Source organism: Monodelphis domestica, chromosome 2 (assembly GCF_027887165.1).
Source record: "Monodelphis domestica isolate mMonDom1 chromosome 2, mMonDom1.pri, whole genome shotgun sequence".
Taxonomy (NCBI): domain Eukaryota; kingdom Metazoa; phylum Chordata; class Mammalia; order Didelphimorphia; family Didelphidae; genus Monodelphis; species Monodelphis domestica.
Window position 1 is genome coordinate 265742961 of NC_077228.1, and position 26032 is coordinate 265768992.

The 26032-nt window shown below is 41.2% G+C and overlaps 2 protein-coding genes and 1 non-coding gene across 16 annotated transcripts in view; all 3 read left to right on the forward strand.

Annotated features, from left to right (window-relative positions):
• The window catches only part of TRIM39 (tripartite motif containing 39), a 55501-nt gene extending 35907 nt beyond the window's left edge, over positions 1-19594 (forward strand). Inside the window, exons 1-10 of one of the 13 annotated variants that reach the window (XM_056817819.1) lie at positions 4751-4888; positions 5597-5679; positions 7772-7970; positions 10788-10949; positions 11171-11630; positions 12653-12748; positions 13842-14072; positions 16599-16621; positions 17134-17249; positions 17754-19594. In XM_056817819.1, the coding sequence (XP_056673797.1) occupies positions 11178-11630; positions 12653-12748; positions 13842-14072; positions 16599-16621; positions 17134-17249; positions 17754-18301 (1467 nt within the window). In that variant the 5' untranslated portion in view covers positions 4751-4888; positions 5597-5679; positions 7772-7970; positions 10788-10949; positions 11171-11177 and the 3' untranslated portion in view covers positions 18302-19594. Of the gene's footprint in view, positions 1-4750; positions 4889-5354; positions 5494-5596; positions 5680-7771; positions 7971-7998; positions 9303-10787; positions 10950-11170; positions 11631-12652; positions 12749-13841; positions 14073-16598; positions 16622-17133; positions 17250-17753 lie in introns of those variants that run through there. The other 12 variants (XM_056817823.1, XM_056817820.1, XM_056817818.1 and 9 more) reach the window with 12 other exon arrangements.
• Positions 12588-12649, forward strand: MIR7278 (microRNA mir-7278). The gene has a single exon (NR_127472.1). It is a non-coding gene; the product is annotated as a microRNA mir-7278 (primary transcript).
• Positions 19595-20814: 1220 nt separating the features above from the next.
• Positions 20815-25690, forward strand: RPP21 (ribonuclease P/MRP subunit p21). 2 transcript variants are annotated; one of them, XM_007483477.3, is made up of 5 exons: positions 20815-21219; positions 21315-21415; positions 21504-21586; positions 21935-22060; positions 25320-25690. In XM_007483477.3, exons 1-5 carry the CDS (start codon positions 21115-21117, stop codon positions 25331-25333), a joined length of 429 nt encoding a protein of 142 aa, XP_007483539.1. In that variant the 5' UTR covers positions 20815-21114; the 3' UTR covers positions 25334-25690. The 2 variants fall into 2 exon arrangements, with proteins under 2 accessions (XP_007483539.1, XP_007483538.1); XM_007483476.3 differs by lacking the exon at positions 25320-25690 and adding an exon at positions 22224-23089 and having other exon boundaries at positions 20821-21219.
• The last annotated feature ends 342 nt before the right edge of the window (positions 25691-26032 follow it).

The window sequence follows — 26032 nt, forward strand, 5'->3', positions numbered from 1 at the left end:
AAGGTGGTCACCAGGGAAATATTCCCAATTATTCAAATACCCAAGTCAACTGGGTTTTATAGAGATTTTTAATTAATAATATAATGAGGAATAAGAGAAAGAGAGAAAGAGTAGGAAAGGAATAATTATGAAGGGCCTCAAGCCAATATGGCCTAGACCTCTCTCTTAAGAGAGAGAATCAGTCAGTCAGTCTTTTAACACTCACCACAAGATCTGCCTAAACAGGGATTCTAGTGACACCAGGCCAGCTCCATCTCAGCTGACTTCACCAGAGAGAGCTCCAGCGAGATCTCCTTAGAGATTGTCCTCCAAGAGCTTCCCTTCTCCAGAGCCTCTCTCAAGAGATTCTTCCCAAGCGGTCCTCATCAGAGATCCTCCAAAAGGATATCTCCTCAAGAGATTCTGCTTTTTCTTATATAGGGTTTTTTCTCCCATGTCACCTCCCCTAAGTCCCTACATCTACCAATCACTGTAGACGCTTTCCAAAGGACTGCCCATATAAATTCCTGCTAAGTCGACCAATCTCCTCAGTAAGTCTGAATGAGAGAAAACACAGCTGAATCAACTAATCTCATCAAGAGAAAACTTGCCCGACCCTTTTAGGTACCTAGCATCCCATTGTATCAATTCTAAAAACAGGCCTGGCTCAAAGAACTCCTTGCCCCACCATAAGCATGGATCCAAGTACTTTTCATTGTTTAGCAAGGAGTTTTCTCTCCTAAAGCAGTCTTAAGTACAGGTAGAGTAGGGGTCCTCCCATTTCTGATCCTGGCGAGTTCTCACATCAAAATGGGGAATGTTTCTCAGTAGGGAATTTGTTCCAATTAAGAATTCCCTGATAGGGAAATTTTTAATATTCACAAGTCTGAGAGATTTCAAGATTTATAATTCTCACGTATGGATCCAAGATAATATTGCATTTGAATCAGCTAAGCCCTACATCTCTTTTGGTCTAAGGCAGAAGCTGCTTCCACAAGGCACTTTGGGTGCTCAATTAAAATGCTCAAGGTTTTTTACCATTAATCACAAAGTATTTTCCCAAATAGTTCTTGTCCATTGGCAATAACCAGTCAGGTCTGCAGTTTCCCATATTCAAATTAACTTTCATATACGCCAGAACACATACATGTTAATCAGAAAAGTCTTAGTTCTCTAGACAGAATAGCTTAAAAATTTTGAAATCACATCATTTAAATCAAGAGTTAATACCTAGAATTAAAAATGTATCTCATTACTGTTACTATTTAAAAATTAACTGCTTTCAATATACATTATTTTCCACATTCACCATGCTAAATACTGTAAAGGAAAACACTAAAATATAAAGTTATGAATCCTGGACCTTCCTTTGTCTCCTGCTGGAGATTCTAATATCCAGATAGGAAGTTTCTCTACTTTTAGCTTTTGGGAGAATAAACAGTACAGCTTCAAACATTAGTGGCTAACATTTAAACTGCAAGCTTTTCAGGTTATTATAGTGAAACCTTGATTTTAGGAATACAATATAGACAAAACCTAGAATAAATCCAGAACTTAAGTTCTCAAGCTTCTATAAGCTTTTTTCAAAAAACCTACAACCATTAAAAAAAATCTTATAGCATTTCATGCCATGAGGAACTTTCCTCCATTTTAATTGGTCCAAAGCAGTTACCAAAACTTAAACACTTTGGGTTTAATAACCCAGACTCCAACACTCCAGCTCCATTTCCATTCAAAGCTTCAGCCAACCATCCACATAGATTCTTTTGCTCTGCTATTTGTAACTCTCAAAAATACCACACCATCCCCTTTCCTGCCTTCTGTAGGGTAAGGGTGGGAAAAGACACACCTGCCTTGCTTCACTCACATACATACAACCAAACACATACATATGAGTATGGAAATTAATTATCTCCACACCTACAGTCCAAATATCTTATAGGCCTGGTCCATAATTTAAGGACATCTCTGGTAGTAGTCACCTACATGAAATACTGGGGCAGACACATCCCTGTGATTGCCCATAGTTCAACAAACTCCTGATTAAAGAGTGGTTCACTCTCCCAAATACACAAGTTCATTGTCAAGTTTCACTTACCCAGCCAACCTGCTAAGTTGAGACAGGACTGGAACTCAATGGGTTCCTATGGATATCACACGTCTAGAGTCCCTCTAGTGGATGATTTAAGCAGAAACAACTTTGAATCTCACTGGGGCCTCAAAATATGTCAACCCTGAAAAACACAGAACCACTAAAGTAGTTAAAAAGAACAAGTCTTTAATCAGGTCAAGGAAGACAATATTCTGATCAGCCACTACACAAAGAGTCAAGCGCTAGATACCACACAGTGAAAAGCTCTGGTACTCTGGGAATACTGTCTCCAGGAAAAAGCACCTCGAAGGGAGATTTTTCCAAAAAGCTAAACAACTTGGGGTTCTTATATTTCTTTTGGGGAATATAGGAAGGTTCAACTGATTGTCTTTACAATGAACCCAAGGGAAGAAGGAGTCCAACTAGCTGGACTACCTAGGTGAAACCTCTTATACAATGGGAGAAACTTCTAAGACAAAAGGGTACTTAAGATTTGATTATACCCACTAATTCCATATAAATTGGTATCATTAAGTACTTTAAGGTTTATTGATCAGTCTAAGCAAAGGTCAGTCTGGGACTTCAATTAAGGCAAGTTCCCAAGGGACAGGGCAAACTTGGGAGTTTCATAAAACAAAGTTGACTATATATACACACACACACACATACATACATGTGTTTATGTATCCATTTCTACAAGAAAAACAACAAAACTTACCCTCCAGAAATTTACAGTATTAAATGTATACACAAACAGCTCTGATATAAAGGGAATAAAGCAAAGACCCAAGATAAACACACTCTTAAAATCCTAGAAGAAAAATCATTTCCAGCTGGAGAAATTTAAATTAGCCATACCCAATGCTTATTATGTCTGAAGCTCAAATAAGACCAGTAAAAGGCTTTACAGACCTTGTAAGGCAAATGTCAACTATTAGTTTTTGTTGTTCAGCTGTAGCTGACTCTTTTGGGTTTTTCTTGGCAAAGATACTGGTGTAGTTTGCTCTTCCCTTATCCAGATCATTTTACAGATGAGGAAAGTGAGGTTAGCAAGGTTAATTAACTGCCCAGAGTCACACAACTAGTGTCTGAGGTCATTTTAACTCAGTTTAACTCAGGTCCAGGGCCAGTACTTCATCCACTGTGTCATCTATCTGCCCCCATCAGTGGTTTCTATGCATTCAACTGTTGCTTTCTTTGTAAACATTCAGCTTGGCCAATGGGGCAACAACACACTCATGTATTTCCCCTCTGGACTGATTGGAGATTCACATACCACCACCACCACCACTAAGGAAGATGAATGTTGGATGTCTTAGGGAAGAGCTAGAAGTTCAGTTTAGTAAGGCTAGCAAGAGGCAGCTACATGGTTATTATTCCAGTGTATTTGGAAGATTACTTTGTAAAGGATGAACTGAAAAAAGAAAAGACTGGAAATAGGGAGACCAGTTAGAAGGCTCTTACCAAAAAAAAAAAAAGTGACAGGTGTGGGGCTTTTAAGACAAAACTAAGGTCAGCTGGTCATCAGTTCTGAAAATTAGTTGAAGGGTAAGCTTAGCAAAACTTTAGGCATTTTCTCAACTTAAGCTGTGAAACACTAATAGTCTCTAAGGATATAGTTGTTATCACTCTTTACAAGTTTTAGTAGCCACACCTTTCTGAGCATACCAGTTCACCTCCTGTTCCTGTGGATTCTCCCACATGGGGTCCAGGAGCCTGAGAACCAACTCTAGTTGCCTCTCTCCCAAGTCTGCAAATTTCCCCCACTATCACTCCAGAGATTTCACACATCACAGTGGTCTTTGCAAGCCAGATGACACTTAAGAACTCAAATTTAAGGCAGTATTAGATGGGAGGTCCGGATTGCAACAGAGTGCTTTGGGGTTTAGATGCATTTTTGCACTGACCCCAAGGGACCTATTTCCTCCACCTTCAAAATAGGTTTAACTACCTTCATTAACAGGGAGGGGGAAGGAGGCTTCTTACAGATAGGTGATTTTAAGTCGGGGACGCTATTTAAGAGTAGCTCATGTTCACATGGCATTTGAAGCAAAACGTTTTTCTGGCGACAAAAAGGTCAATGAAGTAAATTAGTTTTCATTTTAGATTTGATTTTGGTAACCTTCCCCCTCCACGGGTGTGAGGAGGAATGGGCAGGGCCACTGTACCGCTAGGAGTCCTGCCTTAACCTCCCTCCAGGTCCGCTTCCTAGGCCCAGGACATAGGATTTGGGGTGTGGTCGTCCAGGCTTCCCACCGAGAGACCCAGCCTCACCTCGTCCTCCGGGACGGCGAAAGAGGGCGCTCGCGACCGCTTAAGCTTAACACCCCGCTGGGTCACTGCAACCACTCTAGCCCGCGCGGGCTTCTCAGTAGCCTCAGTTGGCTCCAAGGCGCCTGCGTTCCTAGGCCCCTCCCACTCCAGCCACCGCCCGCCCTTCTCGAGGCTGCCCCGCCGTCTGTGATCTTTGCGCAGGCGTGCGTGCCCAACGCCCCCTCCTTCCGCCCTTCTCGCGATGGCCTCGCTGGTCCATTGGGCGGGTACCACGCAACGGCCAAAAGCCGGTTTTTCTTAATCCCTTCTCGCCCCAGCTGATCGGGGTTGAGCCTCATTTATACCCGAGGCTTGTTGGCGATGGCATCACGGGCTCCTCCCCCCAGCCGGCTTTGGGCACAGCGGCTTCAGCCCGGGGTGGGACTCGTGGAGCGTAGATTCCGCTTCCGGTGTGTATTGTGTGTATCTTTCGGGGGCTGGAGGAGGAGGCAGTGGCCTCGGCGGCTCCGGTCCCCCGGACCTCCGGACCCGCACCTGGGGGAGGTAAGTGGGAACACCTTCTCCATCCCACCTACCCCCGGCTTCTGCCCTTTTCTCCCTGGCCTGCCTCAGCTCCGCGTTCCAGCGTCCCCGCGCCCTGTTACTACGTCACTGCCACCCCCAGCACGTAACAATCGCCTTCCTCCTCCGGCTTGGGGGGCTGGTGCCAACGTCACCTCAGCCCTGCTGATGTCAGGGCGTCCAGCGTTGTCTAACTACATCGCCTTGCCATCTCCCCGCTACCATAGTTTCCCCGTGACCCGCACCATCCTCCTGCTAACCAGCTTCATGATGTCATAGACATCTTCCACTGCATCACAACAGTCAGAGGTTCTCTGCTCATGCCTCCTTCCGGAGTCACACCCACCCTTGCTGCCAGCCAGAGGCCTCGTTAAAAGAACCCTTTGCCGCAGTCATTTTAAGACAGAGCTGGAGAGAGGAAATAAGGATGCTTAGGGAACAGAGTTGGGATCAATGCTTGGAAGAAAAGAATAGTAAAGTTATGTCCCCCAAATATGGAGAGAAACAGAATGAGGGGTTTCCACAGAGTTTGCCTTTCTTTCACTGACAGTTTCAGAGAAGGAAGAGAACCTGTTCTACCACCCACAGTCAGTATATGGAGGGATAGAGTTTGGTCTTTGGCTCCCTCCATTAGACCCTTCCTCCCCTCTCCAAATATCTGACCGTTTTCCTTTCCCTTTCTTTCATCAGGGCTGGGTGGTCCTTCCCTTTTCCCATCCTAATGCCCTGTTCAATTTTGGCTTCTAAGTTACAGAGACTACAATTCTCCCGAGGTGAGTAAATTTCTCAGTTTTTAGATGTTTATTGAGCATGACAAGAGAACTTAGAGCTGGGTTCCATATAGGGAAAATGTAAAAACTTGCTCCAACCCCCTGGTTAATGAGGAAAGGATGACACATAGGAGTGGTCTCTGTTAGTCCATCCTCCATTCAGAGAACAACTCAAATTGATAAATATTTATTTAGCCCAAGTATATTAAGTTCTGGGAATGAAAAAAATGAGTGCTAATTTACCCCCATTGGAGACTAATGAACTCGGGTAGTTAAGTCCTAATAGATATAGAATGTCTGGAAAAGCTCAGCTTGCTTGTGTGCCTAGAGAAAATTAATTTGTTTTTCTCAGGATGGATTTCCATCATAGACCCCATTAGGGAATGAAAACCTGTTTTAAGATTTCAGACTAAGACCTCAAGGGCATTTTGTTTACTGCCACAGGCCCAGTGAGTTGGGAGGCCTCTTGTCTCAAGAAAACCATTAGGCTATATAGTACCTAATTTTCTCTGACCTTTAGGAGCCAGAGGAGGCTTTCCTGAGGACATAGCTATCTCTTCATAACCTCCCTTCCTTGGTGGAAACTTTTGATGAAGCACACAGCTATGTAACTTGTTGCTTTTTAATTGGGTAGACTTTGGTGCCTAGATTGTAAGTTTGGCTCCCAGATCATGGGGTATTAGATGGAGGGGATGGGGAGGGGGGTCTTGTGTCTGGAATCTATAAAATGCTTATATCTGCACCCATGATTTGAGCATTGCCATTAGGGCGTGTCCCCTTACTTATGAGTAAGAATAAAGACTGAATCTTCTATCCACTCTTACTCCAAGTTTGTAATCATAATTTGAGTTGAGTGGTCATTTTATTTCATCCCACATGCTTGTCTTTAGCACCCTTCATTTCTAGGCTTCATACTGCTTTTTATCCTTTTCTCTTTCTCACCCCCCTTCCCCCACCCCCAAAAAAAAACTAGCATAATAATAACTAGAGAAAATGAGTAAAGAGAAAATGTGTTTTCAAACATTGTTTGCTGGTCACACAAGCCTTTTGCTCTCTTTGGGCGATGTAGAGTTTTCCTGGTGTTAGGCATAGAAGAAGATAGATCTGTGATATGGGGTGTCAATGTGTGTATGTATGTATTCCTTTGTAGATCTGGAAGAAAGTGAAAATGAGTAGGATTTGTTATAGGTTAAGCATATTTTTTATAGGCAGGGAGGATGCAACTTCTTAAATTGGCGATTGTAATAGATGAAGATGGCTTTTTAAAAAACATTTATTGGTGTAAATGTTCCCAAATTCAGTGTCAGTAATTTTCTCCCTAACTCTACCTTGTAACAAAGAAAACCAATCAAGCAAACTGACCAATACAATGGCTGGCATCTGTGAATAGGTGCAATGTTCCATTCCTATAATCTTCTAACTTTTTAGAAAAAGAAGAGAAGACATCAGATTTTGTTTACATTATTGTTGACCTAATGTAAGAAAATGGTTTTGGCCAGTGGGTTGTATTTAGTAGAGAGCTTTATAGGTAATTCTTGGCAGTAAGGTGTGAATTAGGAATAAAGGGAGTATGGGCTTGAAGTAACTAAAGAATTTGGAATGTGGAAGAGGAAGAGATAAAGGCAGAATGAGTTAGTGAAAAGTTCAAGCTTGCTGTTTTTCCTTTTTCTTTGAATCCCCACTGTTTAGCATATTTTATAGCACAGAAAAGACTTAATAAATACTTGTTGATGTAATTGATGGGGTGAAGAAGTAGCATGTGTTTCTGCAATGTGCTGGGATGATCTGTGTTGAAGAATCTAACTACTGCTAACTAATTGGGAGTATGCTAGACAACTTTTCTTGTTGTCAGAGGGTGATTTCCTTGGGCCTAATAGCCTTTACCATTGGCACTGTTGAATGTAGGTGCCACATTTTTGCAACTCATTTTAATTCATGCAACAAGTTGAATAGATCCCTAGCATTAGGAGCATGTTAAGATGTATCTAAAAATCCATGGAGCACTTTGTGAATCATTTCAATCAGAACAGAGGGCAAAGTGCACAGATTCAGTCCTTTTAACATCATGTTACTCTTTGCTGGCTTTGTCTATTAGGCCTTCCTGAAAAGAAGCAGGGTGGCATCCATCCTCATCCCAATTCAAGTCCTTGAAAGAGTGGGGGATGAATGACCCATGAGGAGGTGTGTGAAAAAATTGGTGAGGAATAGGCCTAGAAGAAAGATGGAGAAGAGCAACTCTAGGACAGAAGAATGATTGGGACAAGTTGGAGTATGGGGAAAAATAGTAGATACAGGTGAGTGGTAGAAGTTGATCATTTGGTGTGTCCTAGAGTAGAGAGGAAAATGTTCCCTTTGTATGTATCAGAATTTTGATAGAGAGATGCCTTTTTTTTTAAAGTTTTTTCAAGAAAATGTTTACACGGTTTTAAAATTGATGATAATAATGATAAGAGTAGTGAACCTTGTAGAGCAGAGACAGATCCAAAGTCCTGGTTTTGGGAAGAAGAGATGTAGCTTCTAAGACCCTCTTTCTGATACTTATAGTAGAACTTAGGAGACCTGAATTTCATTTTTTAAAATCTCTTCTATATTATTGATTGTGTCCAAAAATAAGACATTTAATTTCTGAGCCTCAATTTTGCTTTTTATCAATTGTGATGATATTTTGACAATATCAGAAGGGACTCGGGCAGAACATAGATCTGCAAAGTCATCTACAGAAATAATTAAGCCCACGGGAGCTGTTGATGTCACTAAATGAGAGTATAAAGAGAGAGAAAGCTCCAGACAAGACCCAGCCTTGAGTGTTGACCCATAGGGCTAAGATATGGATGAATAAACAGCAAAGGAAATTTGAGAAGCCATGGTCAGACAAGTATCATAGAACCAGGAGATTAGTGTCACAAAAACCCAGACAGTATTTAGGAAGACAAGGTAGTCAACAGTGTCAAAAGCTACATAAAAATCAAAAACTAAGAAATGATCAAATTTAGACATTAAAAGGGCATTGGTAACTGAAGAAAGAGTAATTGAGGTTTGAAGACATATTGCATAAGTTTGAAAAATGAGAGGAGAGGAACTGGAGACAGTAAGATAGCTTTTTCTAGGAGTTTGGCTGAGAAAAGAAGTATGTTAGATTGAATAGATAGATGTAGAAGGTCTAGTAAAGGTTTAAGGATGGGAGAGAGACTTGGTTATGTTTGTAAGCAGCAAGAATTGGTATATAAGAAGAAATATAGAGTATTCTGTTCTTTATCCAGAATCTGACGTTAAATAATTTATAACTATGACCCACAATTAAAGCACATATAATTAGAAATCTCTATATTTCAACCAGCCATCTAATGGTTTCATCATAAGGGTATTCTGAAAAACATCAAGGGCAGAACACTTCTCTGCCTCAGTAGATAGTCATAATGATTTTCTCTGGATCAGAAATTCCTCACCCATGAACAACATGAGGTGGGCTTCATATACCATAAAGTGGTTCTCACTAGACAGTTTCTCATCAGTCCATTTCCAGAAGCCTGTGCAGTTTGGTTGGGATGTTCAAAGAATGTGCTCTCCTCATATAATATTTAAGATCACCATGCTATAATGAAGATTAGATGTCTCAAATTCATTTGGTAAGCTCTGATCATAGTAATTAAATTATACTCCAAAATCGGTATAATTGTACTGTCAGGTACCAGATATAAAAGGTATTCCCAATGACTATATGTTTTTCTGGTTAGAGCCAATGATGTGGAAGGTAGAGTGGCAATATTGAAATTCCTGGAGTGAAGAAGGTATATTAATAGGGCCTTTTGAATTGGGACAGTAGAACTAGAGAAGGAACAAATGGGAATGACATTTCAGAAGTAAAATAACAAGACTTTATGAATGAGGAGTTAAGGAATAGAGGTTTTAAAAAAACAGAAGTTTCCAAATGGGAACTAATTGTAATATAGTAAACTTCAATTAAGATTCTAATTAGCAAGAATTTGATTTGCCTAAAAATTGAGAAGGGCTTTGGAGGAATGATTTCTGACACCCAAGCCTCAGTAGCTTCCAACCTTTTCTAGTATTCAGATGAAATTTTGATTTTATGGGGAAAAAAATTCTATAACTTTAATATGATAATAATTGTACTATTTATCCATTGATTGAGAAAATATGACAAAAGGATACTATGAATTTATTAACACTTTTAAAATGAATTTGTATTCTATCCATCCACATAGATTTGAAAATAAATGCGCATATATATACATATATTTATGTATATATATATTGAACCTCCAGAAGGTAGGTTTCCTTACTTATACTGTCATGTAATGAAATACAACTCTCTTGCCTTAGCTATAGGTTGCTCTATTGTTTAAAGTAAACATCTCCTATATCTTAGAAGTTGACTCTTTTGCTTAAGTTATGTTGACAAGTTGGATTCAATCATGGATTCACTCATGGTAATTTATCAGTTGACTTGAGGAGAAATAATTGTGTAAAACAATGTTAATAGGAGTAACTTATGAAAGGATGAGTAGACTGGGAGCATACCCAAAGTAATAAACCTTATTAATTTGCTGTTAGAACTACACTCACTGGGAAGGCCACAAAAATTACTAGGCTTTTTGCAAAGTCTTATTTTAAAATGTACTATGCAAACATCTATCAAACAGACTAAGGTTTGGTTACTAAGTGGCACTATGCTATTTTAAACAAAGATAGCTTTTTTCAATCACTTTGTCACTATAGAGTCACCTGTATGAACTTGAGCAGGCCATTTAACACCTGGACTTCACTTTACTGATCTGGAAATGAGGGAATTAGACTTGATGGCCTGTAAAGCTATAAAATCTATATATAAAAGCTATTCTTAAAATAGCCTTTCCCACCATAAAAACCCATGATCCTATTTTCTGTGTTTCATTTTTAAATAAGTGAAAAAGTATGAGCTATGAAAAGATTATTGTACCTTGTCCTTGCATTTGTATAATGTTTTTCTTCCAGTATGCAGACCATTGTGCTCTGGGGTATATATGTGTCCTGTGTCTCAGAATCGAGGAAGAAAAGTACCATGAAAGCAGGGGACTATCTTATCTAAACTTTGTATCCCTTCTGTTGCTCAGCACAATGGGATGTAAAGTGGTAGGAAAATGGGGATCTATAGAAGAACCCAAGAATCCAAGAACAGGACCCAAGAATCCAAGAACAGGAGAGGGATGCACCAAAGAAATAGAACAGGAAAACAGAATAAAAGGTACAGAGTTGAGGAGAGCACTATGACTAAGGTAAAGACTATGGCAAAAAGCTTTCATAAAGGTATGGGATGGAAGGTTGAAGATAAGGGAATAATAGGGAAAACATCTGGATGAGAATGCCAAATGGCATTCAGACCTAGGATTAAACAGGAAAATTGAGATCGGGAATGAAGTTAAGAATATTTGCTGGACTAAAGCATCAAAGAATTGAAACTAAGACCACCTTCTTTCCTTGTCTTCCCCACTGTCAGGTGAATAATGGCAGATACAGGCCTGATTGAGGCAGGGGCCTCAGCGGCCTCAGCAGCCACAGCCTTGGAGAACTTACAGGTAGAGGCAAGCTGTTCAGTGTGCCTGGAGTACCTGAAGGAGCCTGTCATCATTGAATGTGGGCACAATTTCTGCCGAGCCTGCATTACCCGTTGGTGGGAAGAACTGGAAAGAGACTTCCCCTGCCCCGTTTGCCGAAAGACATCACGCTATCGCAGCCTCCGGCCCAATAGGCAACTAGGCAACATGGTGGAAATCGCCAAACAACTACAAGCTGTCAAGCGGAAGACCCGAGATGAGAGCCTCTGCCCCCAGCACCATGAAGCCCTTAACCTCTTTTGCTGCGAGGACCAGGAACCTGTATGCTTGGTGTGCGAGATCTCCCATGCCCACCGGGCTCACACCATCGTGCCACTGGATGATGCTGCACAGGAGTACAAGGTGGGGAACCTGATGCGTGATGCCGACGTGGGGAGAAAAAAGAGGGAGGAGCAACAGAGGATGGGAGACTCCATTGGGTAGAGGATTGTAAGCTCCTTGAGGGCAAGACTGCATCTGGTCCACATTCTGTAAACCTCCCAGAGCTACACACACAGGGGGCGCTCAGTACATCCAGTCAACTCAATTATCCACGCGAATGGAAGCAAACAGTGGTGAGGATTATCCAAAAATCATTTATTTTTGACTTTGCAGCACATTTGGGGCCATATGTGTGAATATCCGTGTGTTTGATCTGGGAATTTACAGTATTTTGCACAAATAAATGACATCACTTTGAGAAGAACTGACTGGGAGTCAGTGATCTGGCTCCCCCCATCACAGAATTCTCCCTTACTATCTCCCCTTAAAACTGGGGAGAAATAGCATCATACCTTTAGACTTATGCAGCACCAGCCTCGAGTTGAACTTTTGGTGTTTGCTTATGCTTCTACAATTGAGAAAGGAGAATTTATTTAGATTACAAGATTTCCTTCTAGGCTACAAGCTACATGTTTAATCACAAATAGAGAATAATATATAAGCACTGCATTTTTATCACTTACTTTATGTTACTAACTTAGATTTTAATTAATCCATGTAAGTAATGACTATTTAATAACAGAGTGGACGGATGAAAAAGACATATATTTCTTGAAAATTGGGGGTTTAGCAGGGAAAGTCAGGGGAAATCATAAAAATTGATAGTGGGCAATGAATACTAGCAACTATCTGGTTAAATAGGGGACCAGGTTGGGGGTAGGCTTTGAATTCTGGGAAGCAATTAGACAAGTGAGATTCATTTAGTAGATGATTGGGTATGAATTGTGTGGTGGTGGTGGGGGCGGGTCTGAATGAATGATTTCAAGAGTGATGATATAGTGGTTGAGCTGAGAAAATCAGCAAAGAAGACAAGTGAGTTTGAAGGACTGGGCAGGTGATGGTGACAGCCAGCCCCCGTCACCTTTCACAATCCTTCATCTCAGGAGAAGCTGCAAAAGTGTCTGGAGCCTCTGGAGCAGAAACTGCAGGAGATCACCCAGTGCAAGTCATCTGAAGAGAAGAAACCTGGGGAGCTCAAGGTGAAAACACTAGGGAGGGAGGGAGAAAGTTTAACCAGAGCTATGCTGTGGGTATGATTATTATAGACATAACCAAAGGCTACTACAGGTCAAATCCCATTACAAGTGTACCATTAAAATAAAAACTTCACCATAATAAAAAATATTTTCATGAAGGACTGTATATTTAACTTTTACAATTGCTAAACTCAGTTTATTAATGCAATGAATATTTACTAAGCATCTGTTATATACAATTCACAAATTTGATGGCCCAACTTTCTTCAAAAATGACTTAAGGTAAATAATTAGAGCTTTTAACCTTGAAATTTATTATAGCCAATATCATGCTATACCTTTAATTTTAATATATTAAAACAATGTAGGTTTTCATTTTAAAACATAAGGTTTTTAAAAGAATCCAATTAAAATTTCAAAACTTTTAAATCAAGAAAATTGTTGAAAAATCATAAATTGTATTTATCTGTTCAAGATGCTGACCACCCCCTTACCACTAATCCACTAAAGCTAATATCTCCTTTAGTCTGTCACTCTTTTCTGAGAAGTTTTGATTGTGTATTGTTTGCAAAATATTTTTCAACTATACTTACAGAAAACATCTCACTTGCTAATAAACTGTAAAAGTGTAAAGGGGAAGAAGAGTGGAAAATTAAGCAGAGGAATTCAAGCAACTCCCTTCTTCAAACATCCCAAATTCTCAAACAACCCTGCAAAACCAAACAACAGACTCAGAAAGATATAGAAACTTGGAGGAGTTGAAGGGATGGGGTGAAGGTGTGTGCATGCCACCTCCTTGAAAGTGAATGAAAATTTGCTTTGGGGGTTTTCCCCTTTTCTCTTGCCGTGTTTTGAGCACTTTTTTTTGTTCCTAATTGCTAACTCATAACCCTACCAACTGCCTACACAAAGGCCAGTAGTACTCAACCTCTATTATTCCTCAATGTTCTCATTACAAAAGAAATCATGAAAATGGGTATCCTTCAGTTCCTTATAATGGGATTTAACCTGTGTTAATTCATTTAAGTGGTGGCTTGGGATAGAACTAGAGGATTCCTAGCTGGCCCTTTTGACATATATCCTTCTCTTTTCTCAGCGTCGAGTAGAGACTAGGCGGCAGCAAATTGCTGGGGAGTTTGAAGAATTACATCGACGGCTAGAGGAAGAACAGCAGCTTCTGCTCTCCAGACTAGAGGAGGAGGAACAAGATATCCTGCAGAGACTTCGGGAAAATGCTGCCCAGCTAGGGGAGCAACGTCGGGACCTTGCCCGCCTTGCTGCTGAGATTGAGGGCAAGTGCCTACAGTCAGGGTTCGAGATGCTCAAGGTGTGACTTCCTCTTCACTCTCTTCACTTCTAGCTTTACACATCTAAGATCAGACCCTATAACTCATTCTGTCCATCCTAGATATAGTGGGGTTAGTTAGAGTGGGGTTTGAGACTTAGATTCTAGTCTTGACTTTCTTGCACTAGACACTTAAACTCCCCAGGCTTTCAAAGTTTTTTGCTTTGGTTGAACAAGACCTGACTTCAAATCCTGCCATTAGCATTTAACACATAGCCGTGTGTGACCTTGGGTTAGGGACACTTAAGCTCTTGGCATCCATTTGTAAAGTGAGGACCATAATGTTTAAATTATCAATTTAATTTAGAAAGCACGCCTTGTAAAATTTTAAAGTGCTGTAGCTATACAAAATTGTTTTCTCTCAGGAACTAGTATCCAAAGGTGCTGACAAGTCTTTATGAACATTCCTAAATTAATCTTTGAGAATTGTTTGTCTATTATATATAAAGTGATGCTTCTGAAATATTTGATAACAGTTCTTTTAAGCAGTTAAGATTCCTTTCAAGTATGGAAGTTTTGTCATCTTCATTTGCTTGAGGGGCTTCATGAGGATAGAGACTGTCTTGTTATTTTGTATCCCCTAAAACTCAAGACTTTCAATTTGGGGTTACACATTCATGAATTAGAAGGTCCAATAGGATGTAAAAAACCCTAGAACAAGAGAGTGAAAAAAACCTAGTTTCAAATTCTTGGGCTTCTGTCTACTGTCTTTACAGCTACAACCTGAGCAAATCATCTTCCTTTTTCAGCAAATGAATTTACTCATCTGTACAAATGAAGGTGTAGGAGTAGATAATTTTAGTTCCCTCCTAATTTTAAACTGTCATGATGATGGCAATGGGGATCATTTATTCACCATCTACTACTCATTCAACCTCCTGTACTAAGGATTTGCAGGACAAAGGGTTCCACAGGATTCTTATCTTTAGATTTTTTTCCCCCTTGGAGGTGGGGGAAAGTTTAGACTTTTAATTCCATCTATATGGAAAACTCAGAATCACAGAATTTTTAGGGTTGGAAGAGGTAACACTAACTGTGTATATATAGTCCAACCTATACCTGAAAGGAATCCCAGTATAATGAGAAATTTGTATCCAGTATATCCTTGAAGGACCTCCAAGGAAAAGGAAAAAGAGACCCCTTTTCTTTCCCTCTTGAAGCAACCCACTCCACTTTCAGACAAATCTAATTGTTAGGAAATTCTTCCTGACGTAAAGACTAAATTTGCCTCTTTATGATTTCTACCCATTGCTCTTGATTTTGCCTCTTCCACCTGGCATGGCAGCCATTATGTTCCCCCAAGTCAAGTCTCCAGGGTAAACAACCCCAGTTCTTTTAAACAATCCTCAGATGATGTGGACTCAACACCATTCATCATCCTCAGTTGTTCCCCATTCAGATTCTCTCCAGCTTATTTGTGTCCTTAAACCGTAGTGCTCAGAACTGAGTAAATTAGCTCTAATGACATATAACCAGACCAGAGGGCTGCTGCCTCCTACTTTTGGAAAGCTGTGTCCCAATGCAATTCAAAGTCATGTTTGCTTTATGGACTTACCACATCATATCACAGTGCTGATCCAATAGTGAACTTGTAGTCCACTAAAACCCCTCCCTCAGAGGAGGTGGCTCAGTGGATTGAGACTTAGGCCTACAGGTGAGAGATCCTGGGTTCAAATTTGGCCTTAGACACTTCCTAGCTGTGTAACTGGGCAAATCACCTTAACCCCCATTGCCTAGCCCTTGCCACTCTTCTGCCTTGGAATCAGCACACAGTATTAAGTCTTAAGATGGAAGGCAAGAATTTTAATTTTTAAAAAAAACTGGATCTTTTTCAGACAGACTTGTTCTAATCATACTTCCTAACCCAACAAATACTTGTAAAGATGAGGATTTTGATCCTAAAGGTAAAAATTTATATTTATCCCTATTGAATTTCATCTTAATAAATTTATCCTAATGCTGCTCTTGCCTGAATCAGTTATCCAGTATATGTAATTCCTGCTGTAGAAATTCACTCCACTGGTGCACATTATTCTCACTTAAGGGCTTAGTTGCCAAGATGATTAACCTGTGGTCACACAGCTCATGAGCTTCAGATCCAGGGCTTGAACTTGAGTCTTCTTGACTCCTTTGCCAGCCTTCTATCCATTATGTCATGCTACTTCCCCATCATGGAAGAACAAACATGCACAAAATCATTTGTAGTAATGTCTGAGCATCATTATAAAGGACCAAAGTTGAACTTCCAATCGCAAGCCATAAAAAAGAAGGGATCAATCAGATGAGTCAGAAAGTGAGGTCCTGAACTCCATCCAGAATTTTCCCCTCCACACTTGACTCTATCCTCCCCCTCCCAGTTTATGATGTTTTGTTTCCTTCTTCTAAAGATACTGAATCAATCCCTGGAAAGACCCATAGGACCCATAGGGCTGAGATGAGCTAGAGGCAGGGGGGGGGGGGAGTAAAAAGGCAATAAAATACTAAATTCTGCTTCTTTCTCTCCTGTAGGACGTCAAAAGCACACTGGAAAAGTAAGTGATTCCTCTTTGGACCAGCTGCCCATAGTTGGGATATCAAGATCAGACAGGGCTTTTGAGTGGGAGTGAGAGAGAGAAAGTTCCCTAGCACCAAGAGACATGAGGTCACTGGGGACAGCCATGACAATGCCCTCTTCTCCCAGTTTATTGCTTATATTTCACTTAATACAATGAGCAATGACAGATTAAATCCTGTATCAATCTACCAGTTGGAATGGGACCTAGAAAAGATGGAATAAAGGGGTACAAAAGGACCTGTAGAGCTCTGAAAGGAAAGGATATTTGGGGACCCTGTGCTGCCCTTCTCAGCCTCCTCCCACACTCAGCAGATTGGACTAAGGGAAAGAAACAGGAAAGGAATTCTTAGTTATAGTTTAGGGAGCAAGGAATGGGAAGAACTGGTGATCACAGCTTCTCTCTGAAGGCTTGGATAGCTGTGGCCCAGTTGCCTAGGGCATTTCCTTGATCTGGCCCCTTATCCCCACTCCCACCCCACCCCCTCTCAGATGTGAGAAGGTGAAGACCATGGAGGTGACCTCGGTCTCCATTGAGCTGGAAAAGAACTTCAGCAGCTTCCCCCGACAGTACTTTGCCCTAAGGAAGATCCTTAAACAGCTGATGGGTGAGTTGGGCCAAAAAGAGAACTAGCTGCAAGAATATTTAGGAAGGAAAGATTCCTTAGGTTTTTCCCCTCTGCCTCCTCAACCCTTCCTCACCTACCCCACTCCCTTTGGCCTTCAGTCTCCCTTTATTCTCTCTTTCTCATACCCTCAATCTTGCCCTCTTCCTCTCAGCTCACTACTCCCCTCTTTTTCTGGCCCTCAGACCTTGCCCTTTCCCCTCCCAACATATTGGGACAGATTTTAGTGAACCAAAAAAATGGAGAGGGCCAAGACCTGAATTAATCACCCCCTAGCCAATTAGCTTCTGAATAGTCAGGAGTTTGCTCTAAGTGAATGCATTGGCATTAGGATGAAAATAGTATTCTCCCGCTATCATAAAACATGAAGGACTAAAAGTCAACCAAATATAGTGATTTTGGGGGGAACTTAGAGAAGATAGGCCTTCAAAGGTAGGTCCATTACATCCTTCCCACCTTCTCCCTTACTCTGGCTTCTTCCTACAGCGGATGTGACCCTGGACCCAGAGACAGCTCACCCTAACTTAGTCCTATCAGAGGACCGAAAAAGTGTCAAGTTTGTGGAAACTCGTCTCCGGGACTTGCCTGATACACCTCGGCGCTTTACCTTCTACCCCTGTGTCCTGGCCACAGAGGGCTTCACCTCAGGTCGTCACTACTGGGAGGTGGAGGTGGGTGATAAGACCCACTGGGCAGTAGGTGTGTGCCAGGACTCCGTCAGCCGAAAAGGCGAGCTAACGCCACTACCTGAGACAGGTTACTGGAGGGTGCGACTGTGGAATGGGGACAAATATGCAGCCACGACCTCACCTTTCACCCCTCTCTGCATAAAAGTGAAACCCAAGCGGGTGGGTGTATTCTTGGACTACGAGGCCGGCACACTGTCTTTCTACAATGTCACTGACCGCTCCCACATCTATACTTTTACTGACACCTTCACTGAAAAACTCTGGCCACTCTTCTACCCGGGTATCCGGGCTGGGCGGAAGAATGCAGCTCCTCTTACCATCCGGCCACCCACAGATTGGGAATGATGATGGGAAGGGACAGGGTGGGATGTTGAAGTTATGAAGGTGACCAGGGAGACAGGTATTTGGAACTGTGTCTCTTAATTGCCTGTGTCCTGCTGCTAGAGGTTTCCTTACTATCAGGCTCATGTCCTGTATCCTCCTGGAAAAGATGAGGTAGTGGGAGGGAAGATTATCCTAGGAAAGAGAGACTGGGCCTGGAAGAGAAAGTCTCAGATCACACCTGGAAACTGGTCTCTTCCCATTATGTGAAGAGGGGGAAGTGGTTTACTGAAGGTGAGGATGTCTTGGTTGCCTGCACTGTGGTCCACCAGTTTCCTCATTGTAAGAGGACTTTAGGGCTCCCTTCCTTCAAAAAAGGAAGTAGGAACCTTGAAGCCTCTGCTCACCCATTTTGGGTGGTTCTATATGTCCAGGACAGTTTTGTTCCTTTGAGGGAATCAGAATAATCTGTATCCCTAGAATGAAATAAAAGTGAATTGTCAGTCACATGGGAAGAAGACTGTTGGTCTGGGGCAAGGGCTAAGAGAAGATGGAGAAAGGAAAGTTAGTGAAGGGATTTGAAGAGGAGCCAGAGGTTCCAGCCATAGGGAAAAATAGAACATTATTCTTCCAACTTTCATGGGGCCATCCTATTTCAGACATGCCACTGGTGAGGGTGGTGAAGGGTAGAGGCAGAAAAATTTAAGCCCAGAAAGGCAGAGATGCCACCCAAAATTAATTAGTAATAAGAGATGGAGGAAGGAATTATTTCTCCTTGTCCTGGTCCTACAGGAGGCTTGGATAGCTTTTAGCTAGAGTACAAAGGTAGTGGAGAAGTAGCATGATAAAGGGGGAAATGCTGGGATTTGTATTGGGGAGACATAGGTTCAAATCCTAGTTCTGCCTTTTAGTTGTTGGGCCAGCTCTTTTTTCCAAACATCAGTTACCACCATCTGTCAAATGATGGGGTTGAACTAGAAACATAACCTCTGAGGTCCCATCTTTTTTTAATACTGGCTGTGCCATTAATGGAACTAGGAAGCATTGCTCCTCACCATCCACACACAACACTTACGGCTAGGGTGGGCAGGGCTACAATAAATCATAACTGGGTTTCCTACAACCTGTTTTGAAATCCTGGCCCCCCCCCAGTTTCTACTCAAATCTATTACCTACCAGGCTCAAAACTAGGTTTAGCCAAAGTAACCTGAAGGCAAATATGTTGCCAAAAGCATTACATATTCCAAAATCAAATTGTCTATGGCTGCAGATAATAAAGATTTCACATATAAGTAAGCATCAATATGACAAGTTTAAGATTGGCCCTGGCTCTTTCTTTACCCACCCTCACCCCCTTCCCCAACAACAACAAATAATGCAAAAGAATTAGGCTTTCCCACAATGTTCTTTGCCTGGGCCCTAATTACATTGGTTAACACTGGGCTGGTAAAATGTTGGGGAATATGCTAATAACTTCATATAGAACTATTGATAAACTAATGAGGCTAATAGTTTTTATGATGAGAGGAAAGAAGATGAATGAGGTTAAATATCTGCCTTCCATCTTTCTAATTCATCAGTGTTAAAGATCAAGAACTAATTTAAGTTCTTTGCACAGAATCACAGGTTTAGAGCTAGGAGGAGCTGAGAGGCATGTGTAACCCTCCCAGTTTTACAAATGAAGCAGATGCATGAAGGCCAGGACAGGTCACAGTGATGGGTGAGAAACCAGGTCCACCTCCAAAGCCAGGCCAGTACTTTTTCACTCAGTACTGTAAACCTAATCCCTACAGCCTTAAAAAAAAAAAATTTTTTTTAGCCAGACGTGCTTGATTAAGGCCAGAAAGTTTTAAATCCATTTTAAATGGTGTTCATGCAGCCAGTGCCCATCCCACGTTAGATTTGAATGTGTCCTGGTTTAAAAGCCAGCCTATCTAGGCATGTTCTAGAAGTATGTCTTGTGATGAGAAAAAGTGGCTTTTATCTCTGGCACTGCTCTTCCTGCTGAGGGCATATTGGGATGTTTCTCCAGATCATCTACACTACCCTTCAGAATTACGTAGGCAAAAAGGAAAGCCTGTCTTCATAATATAGCTCACATTTGTTTGCCAAAATACCTCGTTATTTTATCCTCCCATGACCCTCTTTGTAGATTACGGTTTCATGATCTTTCCATTTAAATGTAAGTAAAGGTAAGAAGTGCTTCTGCCCTGTAACCCTGAAGAAAAAGAAGTTTCTACTAACCTATGGCAGCCCCTGTAGTAAAAAAAGAACTGGAAATAAGAGTTTAAGGACCAAGGTTTCAGTTCTGGCGCTATTAACTGTGATTTTAGTCAAGTCCCTTTGGGCCTCAGTTTGTTTAGCTGCAAAATGATTGTATTGGGATTTCCAAATTCTAAATCTTAATTTTTACTTCACAAGCTATTTCCTTTCTGTACATCGAGGATGGAGTTAGTCCCAGGAGGAAAGCAAAAGGGGTGCCTGACAAACCTGACTTCCCAGGGAATCATAAATGACCCAGTTAAGGGCCAGCTGGGGGACCCTGGTGTAGGGATCAGGTTAGCATCGAAAGGTTCTAGAACTGAGGCCAAAGGAGAGATTATACTGCATCGTTTATTGTGCAACTCATTTAGTTACATGACAAAAAAAAAAAAAAACCCTAGAAGGAGGCGGAGACTGGGTGGAACTATGTGTCCTGGGCGGAATTTTCGAGATGAGGAAAGGGGAGGGGAGGTTTGCCCCTTCGGAAAACTTGTGGAATATGTAGTAGCTGTGGAGACTACACCTCCCAGCAGGCGCTGCGCGTGTAGTCGCTCCGCGAAGAGGTGGGATGAGGAATGAGGCAATATTACGGCGGGCCAGGGTGTATAAGAGCTGCTGGGCGAATGGCGGGCCAGGTGAAGGACAAGGAGGCTTTTCAAAGACTCAGCTTCTTGTACCAGGTATGGGCTCCTTGGACGTTAAGGGAAGGGAGGAACAGGGTGGGGAGTTTCGCGTGGAGTCGGAAAGGGACCAGCGCCCCTTCCTTTCTCGCCAGGCTGCCCATTGCGTCCTAGCCCAGAACCCCGAGAACCAGGCGCTGGCAAGGTTTTACTGCCACACGGAGAGAACCATCGGGAAGAGGCTCGTCCTGCGACAGTGAGGCCGTGGGGGGAGGGAGAAAGGGGGTGGGAAGCGGGGATAGGAGGGGCTGCGGGTGACCCCGCTGTCTGTCCTCGCCTCCAAGGGACCCCTCAGTGAAAAGGACTCTCTGTCGCGGCTGCTCCTCCCTCCTCGTCCCGGGTCTGACTTGTACCCAGCGGCAGAGGCGTAAGTGACCCTTCCACCCGCGTGGCATGAAATGGAACCGTGGATGGGCGGCGTACTTTTTTAAATAACTTGTGTGCGGCGTCTGACTTAAAAAAAAAATGTGTTCTTTCTAGCCTTTCTTTGCCATTATAGCCCAACCCGGTTTGGGCTCCCTGGCTAGGGAGACTAGACAAACTGGAAGGAACTTGGGGGCCAATGGAAACTTTAGAGTTGGGAACAGCAGTGTTTGAGAGTGGGGGAAGCCAGCCCTGCCTTCAGCCGAATAGTGGAAAATGGGAGAGGAGGGGAGGGCACAGCCCTCCCCTACATACACCACCCTCCTTCAATCTTTCCACCCTCACCTCCAAGGTCACCTAGGGCAGCGCTGGACAGTACAGACTTGTCTAACATGCCATCGAAGCCGAAGATACCTCAATGACCCCAAACACCAGCTCTGGGGGGACCGGCCTGAGGCGCAGCAGGGGAATCAGGCTGGTAAGGGAGAGAAAAATATGCCTAACAAAACTGGAATAAATAATGGGGCGAATTAAGTATTAGGAAGACCTTGTATAATATGGGATTGAGGGGATGGAAGTAAATCCTTGGTGGGATGGGAGGGGAACACCTTTTTTTGGACCAATCTCGTTTCTATCTCCAGATCTCAAATCGAATAAACCTGTGGCACCCACAAACCATCCAGTCTCAGTCCAGCCTTCTGGAGGGAAATCCGAGCCTCAGATCCCCAAAATACAATAATAAGGGATGCAAAGAACTAGGAAACATGGGCCCTCATTCATATAAAGTTTTGTCCTGCCTCTTATTTGGGTATCCAATGTATAGACAGTGTTTTCAAGAGCTAAGAACTCTAGTGAACTAAGCCTTAACTTTTTTGACACAACTTGTAATGTGGGAAAAGCACTGGTACCAGAGTTAGAGGAACCTGTTTCACTTATTGTCTTTAAGCTGTGTGCCCTTTAAGGTATAGAAAAGAGGAAGAGCAGCTGCAATGCATATCAACAAATGAAGAATCACATTCCACAAATCACTCTTGAAAGTTTTGATTTGTAATAACCAGGATATGGTATCCCCCACATGAAGTAGGGGATTCATCATGAAAATCAGCCTGATAGAGATCAGTTTAAGCCTGGTTGAAATGGAACTTGAATATGCTAGAAAGCTATTCTGCCAGGTAAATGACCTCAATTAAAGATTTAGTTTCTGTGTTGAACAACTACCTGTTAAACCTAGTAATGAGAAATAAATTCACAGTTCCTAGTACATGATAGAGATTATTCATAAAAGCTAATAAAATTCAGTTGCAGAATGTACACAGAAACCTTGGAAATCCTTTCATCATTTTACATTTCTACATTTTACAGAGGTGAAGTGACTTGCTTGAAAGATACCCTATATAGAAATCAAGTCTCCATACTTACTTCACAAGCATCTTCACCTTTGTTCTGGTCATCTAGTCTAGGGACAAAGCTACTTTTGCAAATAAAATGTGTATTTTTGAAAATAAAATGTGTCTTTCAAGGTAGTCTTCATTGTTTATCCTTAAAGAGTCTCTAAATATGTTTTGGGGAAGGAGATCAAAACAAAGGGGAAAGTCCCATATACCACAATACAGCACCTTTTATAGTGCCAAAGGTCTGGAAATGCCAATTGATTGTAAAATGGCTAAATAAATTCTGGCATGTAAGTGTAATGGAATTTTTTGTGCTCCAAGAAATGAATATTAAGAATATACAATGTGGGACAGCTCAGTGGCACAATGGGTAAAGAGCCAGGCCTAGAGACAGGAAATCCTAGATTCAAATCTGGCCTCTCACACTTATCCATATGACCCTGAGTTTAACCCCCATTGTCTAACCTTTACTGCTCTTCTGTCTTGGAACCAATATACAGTATTGATTCTAGGACAGAAGGTAAGGGTTTTTAAAAAATACAATGTGAGAAAATATGACCTGGAACAAAGTGAAGCAGAACCAGTAAAGTTACTAATAAGTATAATGACCAAACTTGAACCTGAAAGAGGAACAAGCCCATTTGCCTCCCTACTTTTGCAAAAGTAGGGGACTATGCATAGGTCTGGACACCCAAAAGTCTTAGTGGAGTTTTAAGCTTTAATAGCTGTATTATTGAATGTACTTAACTACTTTTTTCCTTTTTCTTTTTTGTTACAAAGAATAGCTCTCTGGGTAAGGGATGAGGCTAGTATATATAAAAATAAATGATATAAAAAGATGACTAAAAATTTATGCTTTGAGGACATTGAATGCAACAAGTGAATGCCTCTGGTTTCCACGTCAAGTCATTTTCCACATTCAGTATTTTATGCATACTGCCTACTAGAATAATCATTTTACTCAATACTCATACTAAGGTAGAAAGAGTCCATAATGAAAGAAAGGATAGAGAAGAGCACAAGATAAAATGGTTAGTTTTGATTACATAAAATTAAAGATTTTGCACAAATAAAATCAGTGTACCTAAAATTAGAAGAGAAACAAGCAAATGGGATAGTAGCCAATTGATAAATGATCAAAGAATACAAGCAAGCAGTTTTCAGAAGAAGAAATCCAAACTAGCCATATTTTTTTTCAATGTTGCTAGTTAGGAATAATTAGAGAAATACAAACCAGTTCCAAGGTTCAAGCTCACCATCAGATTAACAAAGATTACACAAAAGGAAAATGGCAAATCTTAGAGGGACTATGAAAAAATAAGTACATTAGCGAACTGTTGGTAGAACGCTGAACTTATTCAGCTACTCTAGAAAACAAGTTGGAAATATAACCAAGAAGTTACTAAATCTTTTTAACCCAGCCATACCTTTGCTAGGCCTATCCCCTAAGGCCATGTACTGGAAGGGGCTGCTTCCTTGCCCCTCTCCACATGTACCTGAGGACATTTCTCACATGACCCACTGCTTTGTCTAACAGAACAATGGGAGAACTTCCTCCCCTGTCTAGGGTAGGGGGCTGGGGCTCACATGCAGGCTGTCATTTGGGCCCTTGGTCTCAAAGGTTCACCATAACTGGGCTAAGGAGATCAAAGGCCCAGAAAAAGGATCCATACTTAAGAAAATACAGCAGGAGGGTGCAGCTGGGTGGCTCAGTGGATTGAGAGTCAGGCCTGGAGACGGGAAGTCCTAGGTTCAAATCTGACCTCAGACACTTCCCAGCTGTGTGACCCTGGGCAAGTCACTTGACCCCCATTGCCTAGCCCTTACCACTCTTCTGCCTTGGAGCCAATACACAGTATTGACTCCTAGACAGAAGGTAAGGGTTTAAAAAAAAAAGAAAGAAAGAAAATACAGCAGGTCTTGTGGTAGCATTGAAGTGGAAACCCAAGGAGTGCTCATCAATAAGAGAGTGCCTGAACAAATTATTATATGTGCATATAATGAAATACTATTGTCAATTAAGAAATGACAAAAAGAAAGGCTATAAAGAAACTTGGGGATACTTGTATGAAGTAAGCAGAACCAGGAGAACATGCCATACAATTACAACATTGTAAAGAAAAACAACTTCAAAAGACTTAAAAATGATCAAAGGGAAAAAATTTTTTTAAAAAATGATCAAAGAAATTACCAACCATCATTCCAGAGGGACTGGGTAAAGAATGTTACTCATTTCCTGATATCAAAGTATAGGACTCAGTATGCAGAGTGAGACATAAATTTGGGAGCTTGGCTAATGTTGGAATTTTTTTTACTTGACTATGCATATTTTTGTTTTTTCCCCAGGGAGGAAGAGATGAAAGGAAGATTAAATACATGTTCATTGAAAATATAAACATTTCATTAAAAAATGTCTTAGAAAACCATATAGTCAATTAAAAACTAATTAAAATAATTAACTTTAGCAAAATTGCAGGATATAAAAAAAGTCCTAAAAAACCATAGGCATTTCTTTTTTAATACCAAGAAAATCCATTTGAAAGTGACAAAAATTTCATTTAAAATAACTAGAAATCATAAAATACTAGAGTCTACATTCCAAGACACCTACAAGAAGTATATGAACACAATTGCAGAACATTGTTAATATAAAGACAGATCTAAATAACTAGGTAATTCATGGATAAATGAATAAAATAAAAGTGATACTACCTAAATTAATATGCATTCTTATTCAGTTCCATACCAATCAAATTATCAAAGGATTTTTTTAAAGGAGTAGAAAAAAATAATTCATCTGGAGGAAGAATTAAAAAGTTAACCTCAAGGGAATTGATGGGGGTAGGGGAGTGGGAAGAAAAAGAGATCTCAAAATTCTAGACCTGAAACTGGTACTCAAAACAGCAGTCATCAAAAAAAAAAAAAACCTTACTACTACTACTGGTCAAAAAATAGACTTATCCTGGATCACTGATATGTTATTCGCAGAGAAGCTTTCATATCTCAGTGAAATTATAAGCTATGCCATGCAGTTTTACCCAAGATGGACAGTAAGTGAT

Coding starts and splice junctions, on each gene's coding strand:
- RPP21 (XM_007483476.3), top strand. CDS start 21,115: ATGAGGCAATATTACGGCGGGCCAGGGTGTATAAGAGCTGCTGGGCGA. Junction 21,416..21,503: donor AAGAGGCTCGTCCTGCGACA/GTGAGGCCGTGG, acceptor CTCGCCTCCAAG/GGACCCCTCAGTGAAAAGGA. Junction 21,587..21,934: donor TTGTACCCAGCGGCAGAGGC/GTAAGTGACCCT, acceptor CTCACCTCCAAG/GTCACCTAGGGCAGCGCTGG.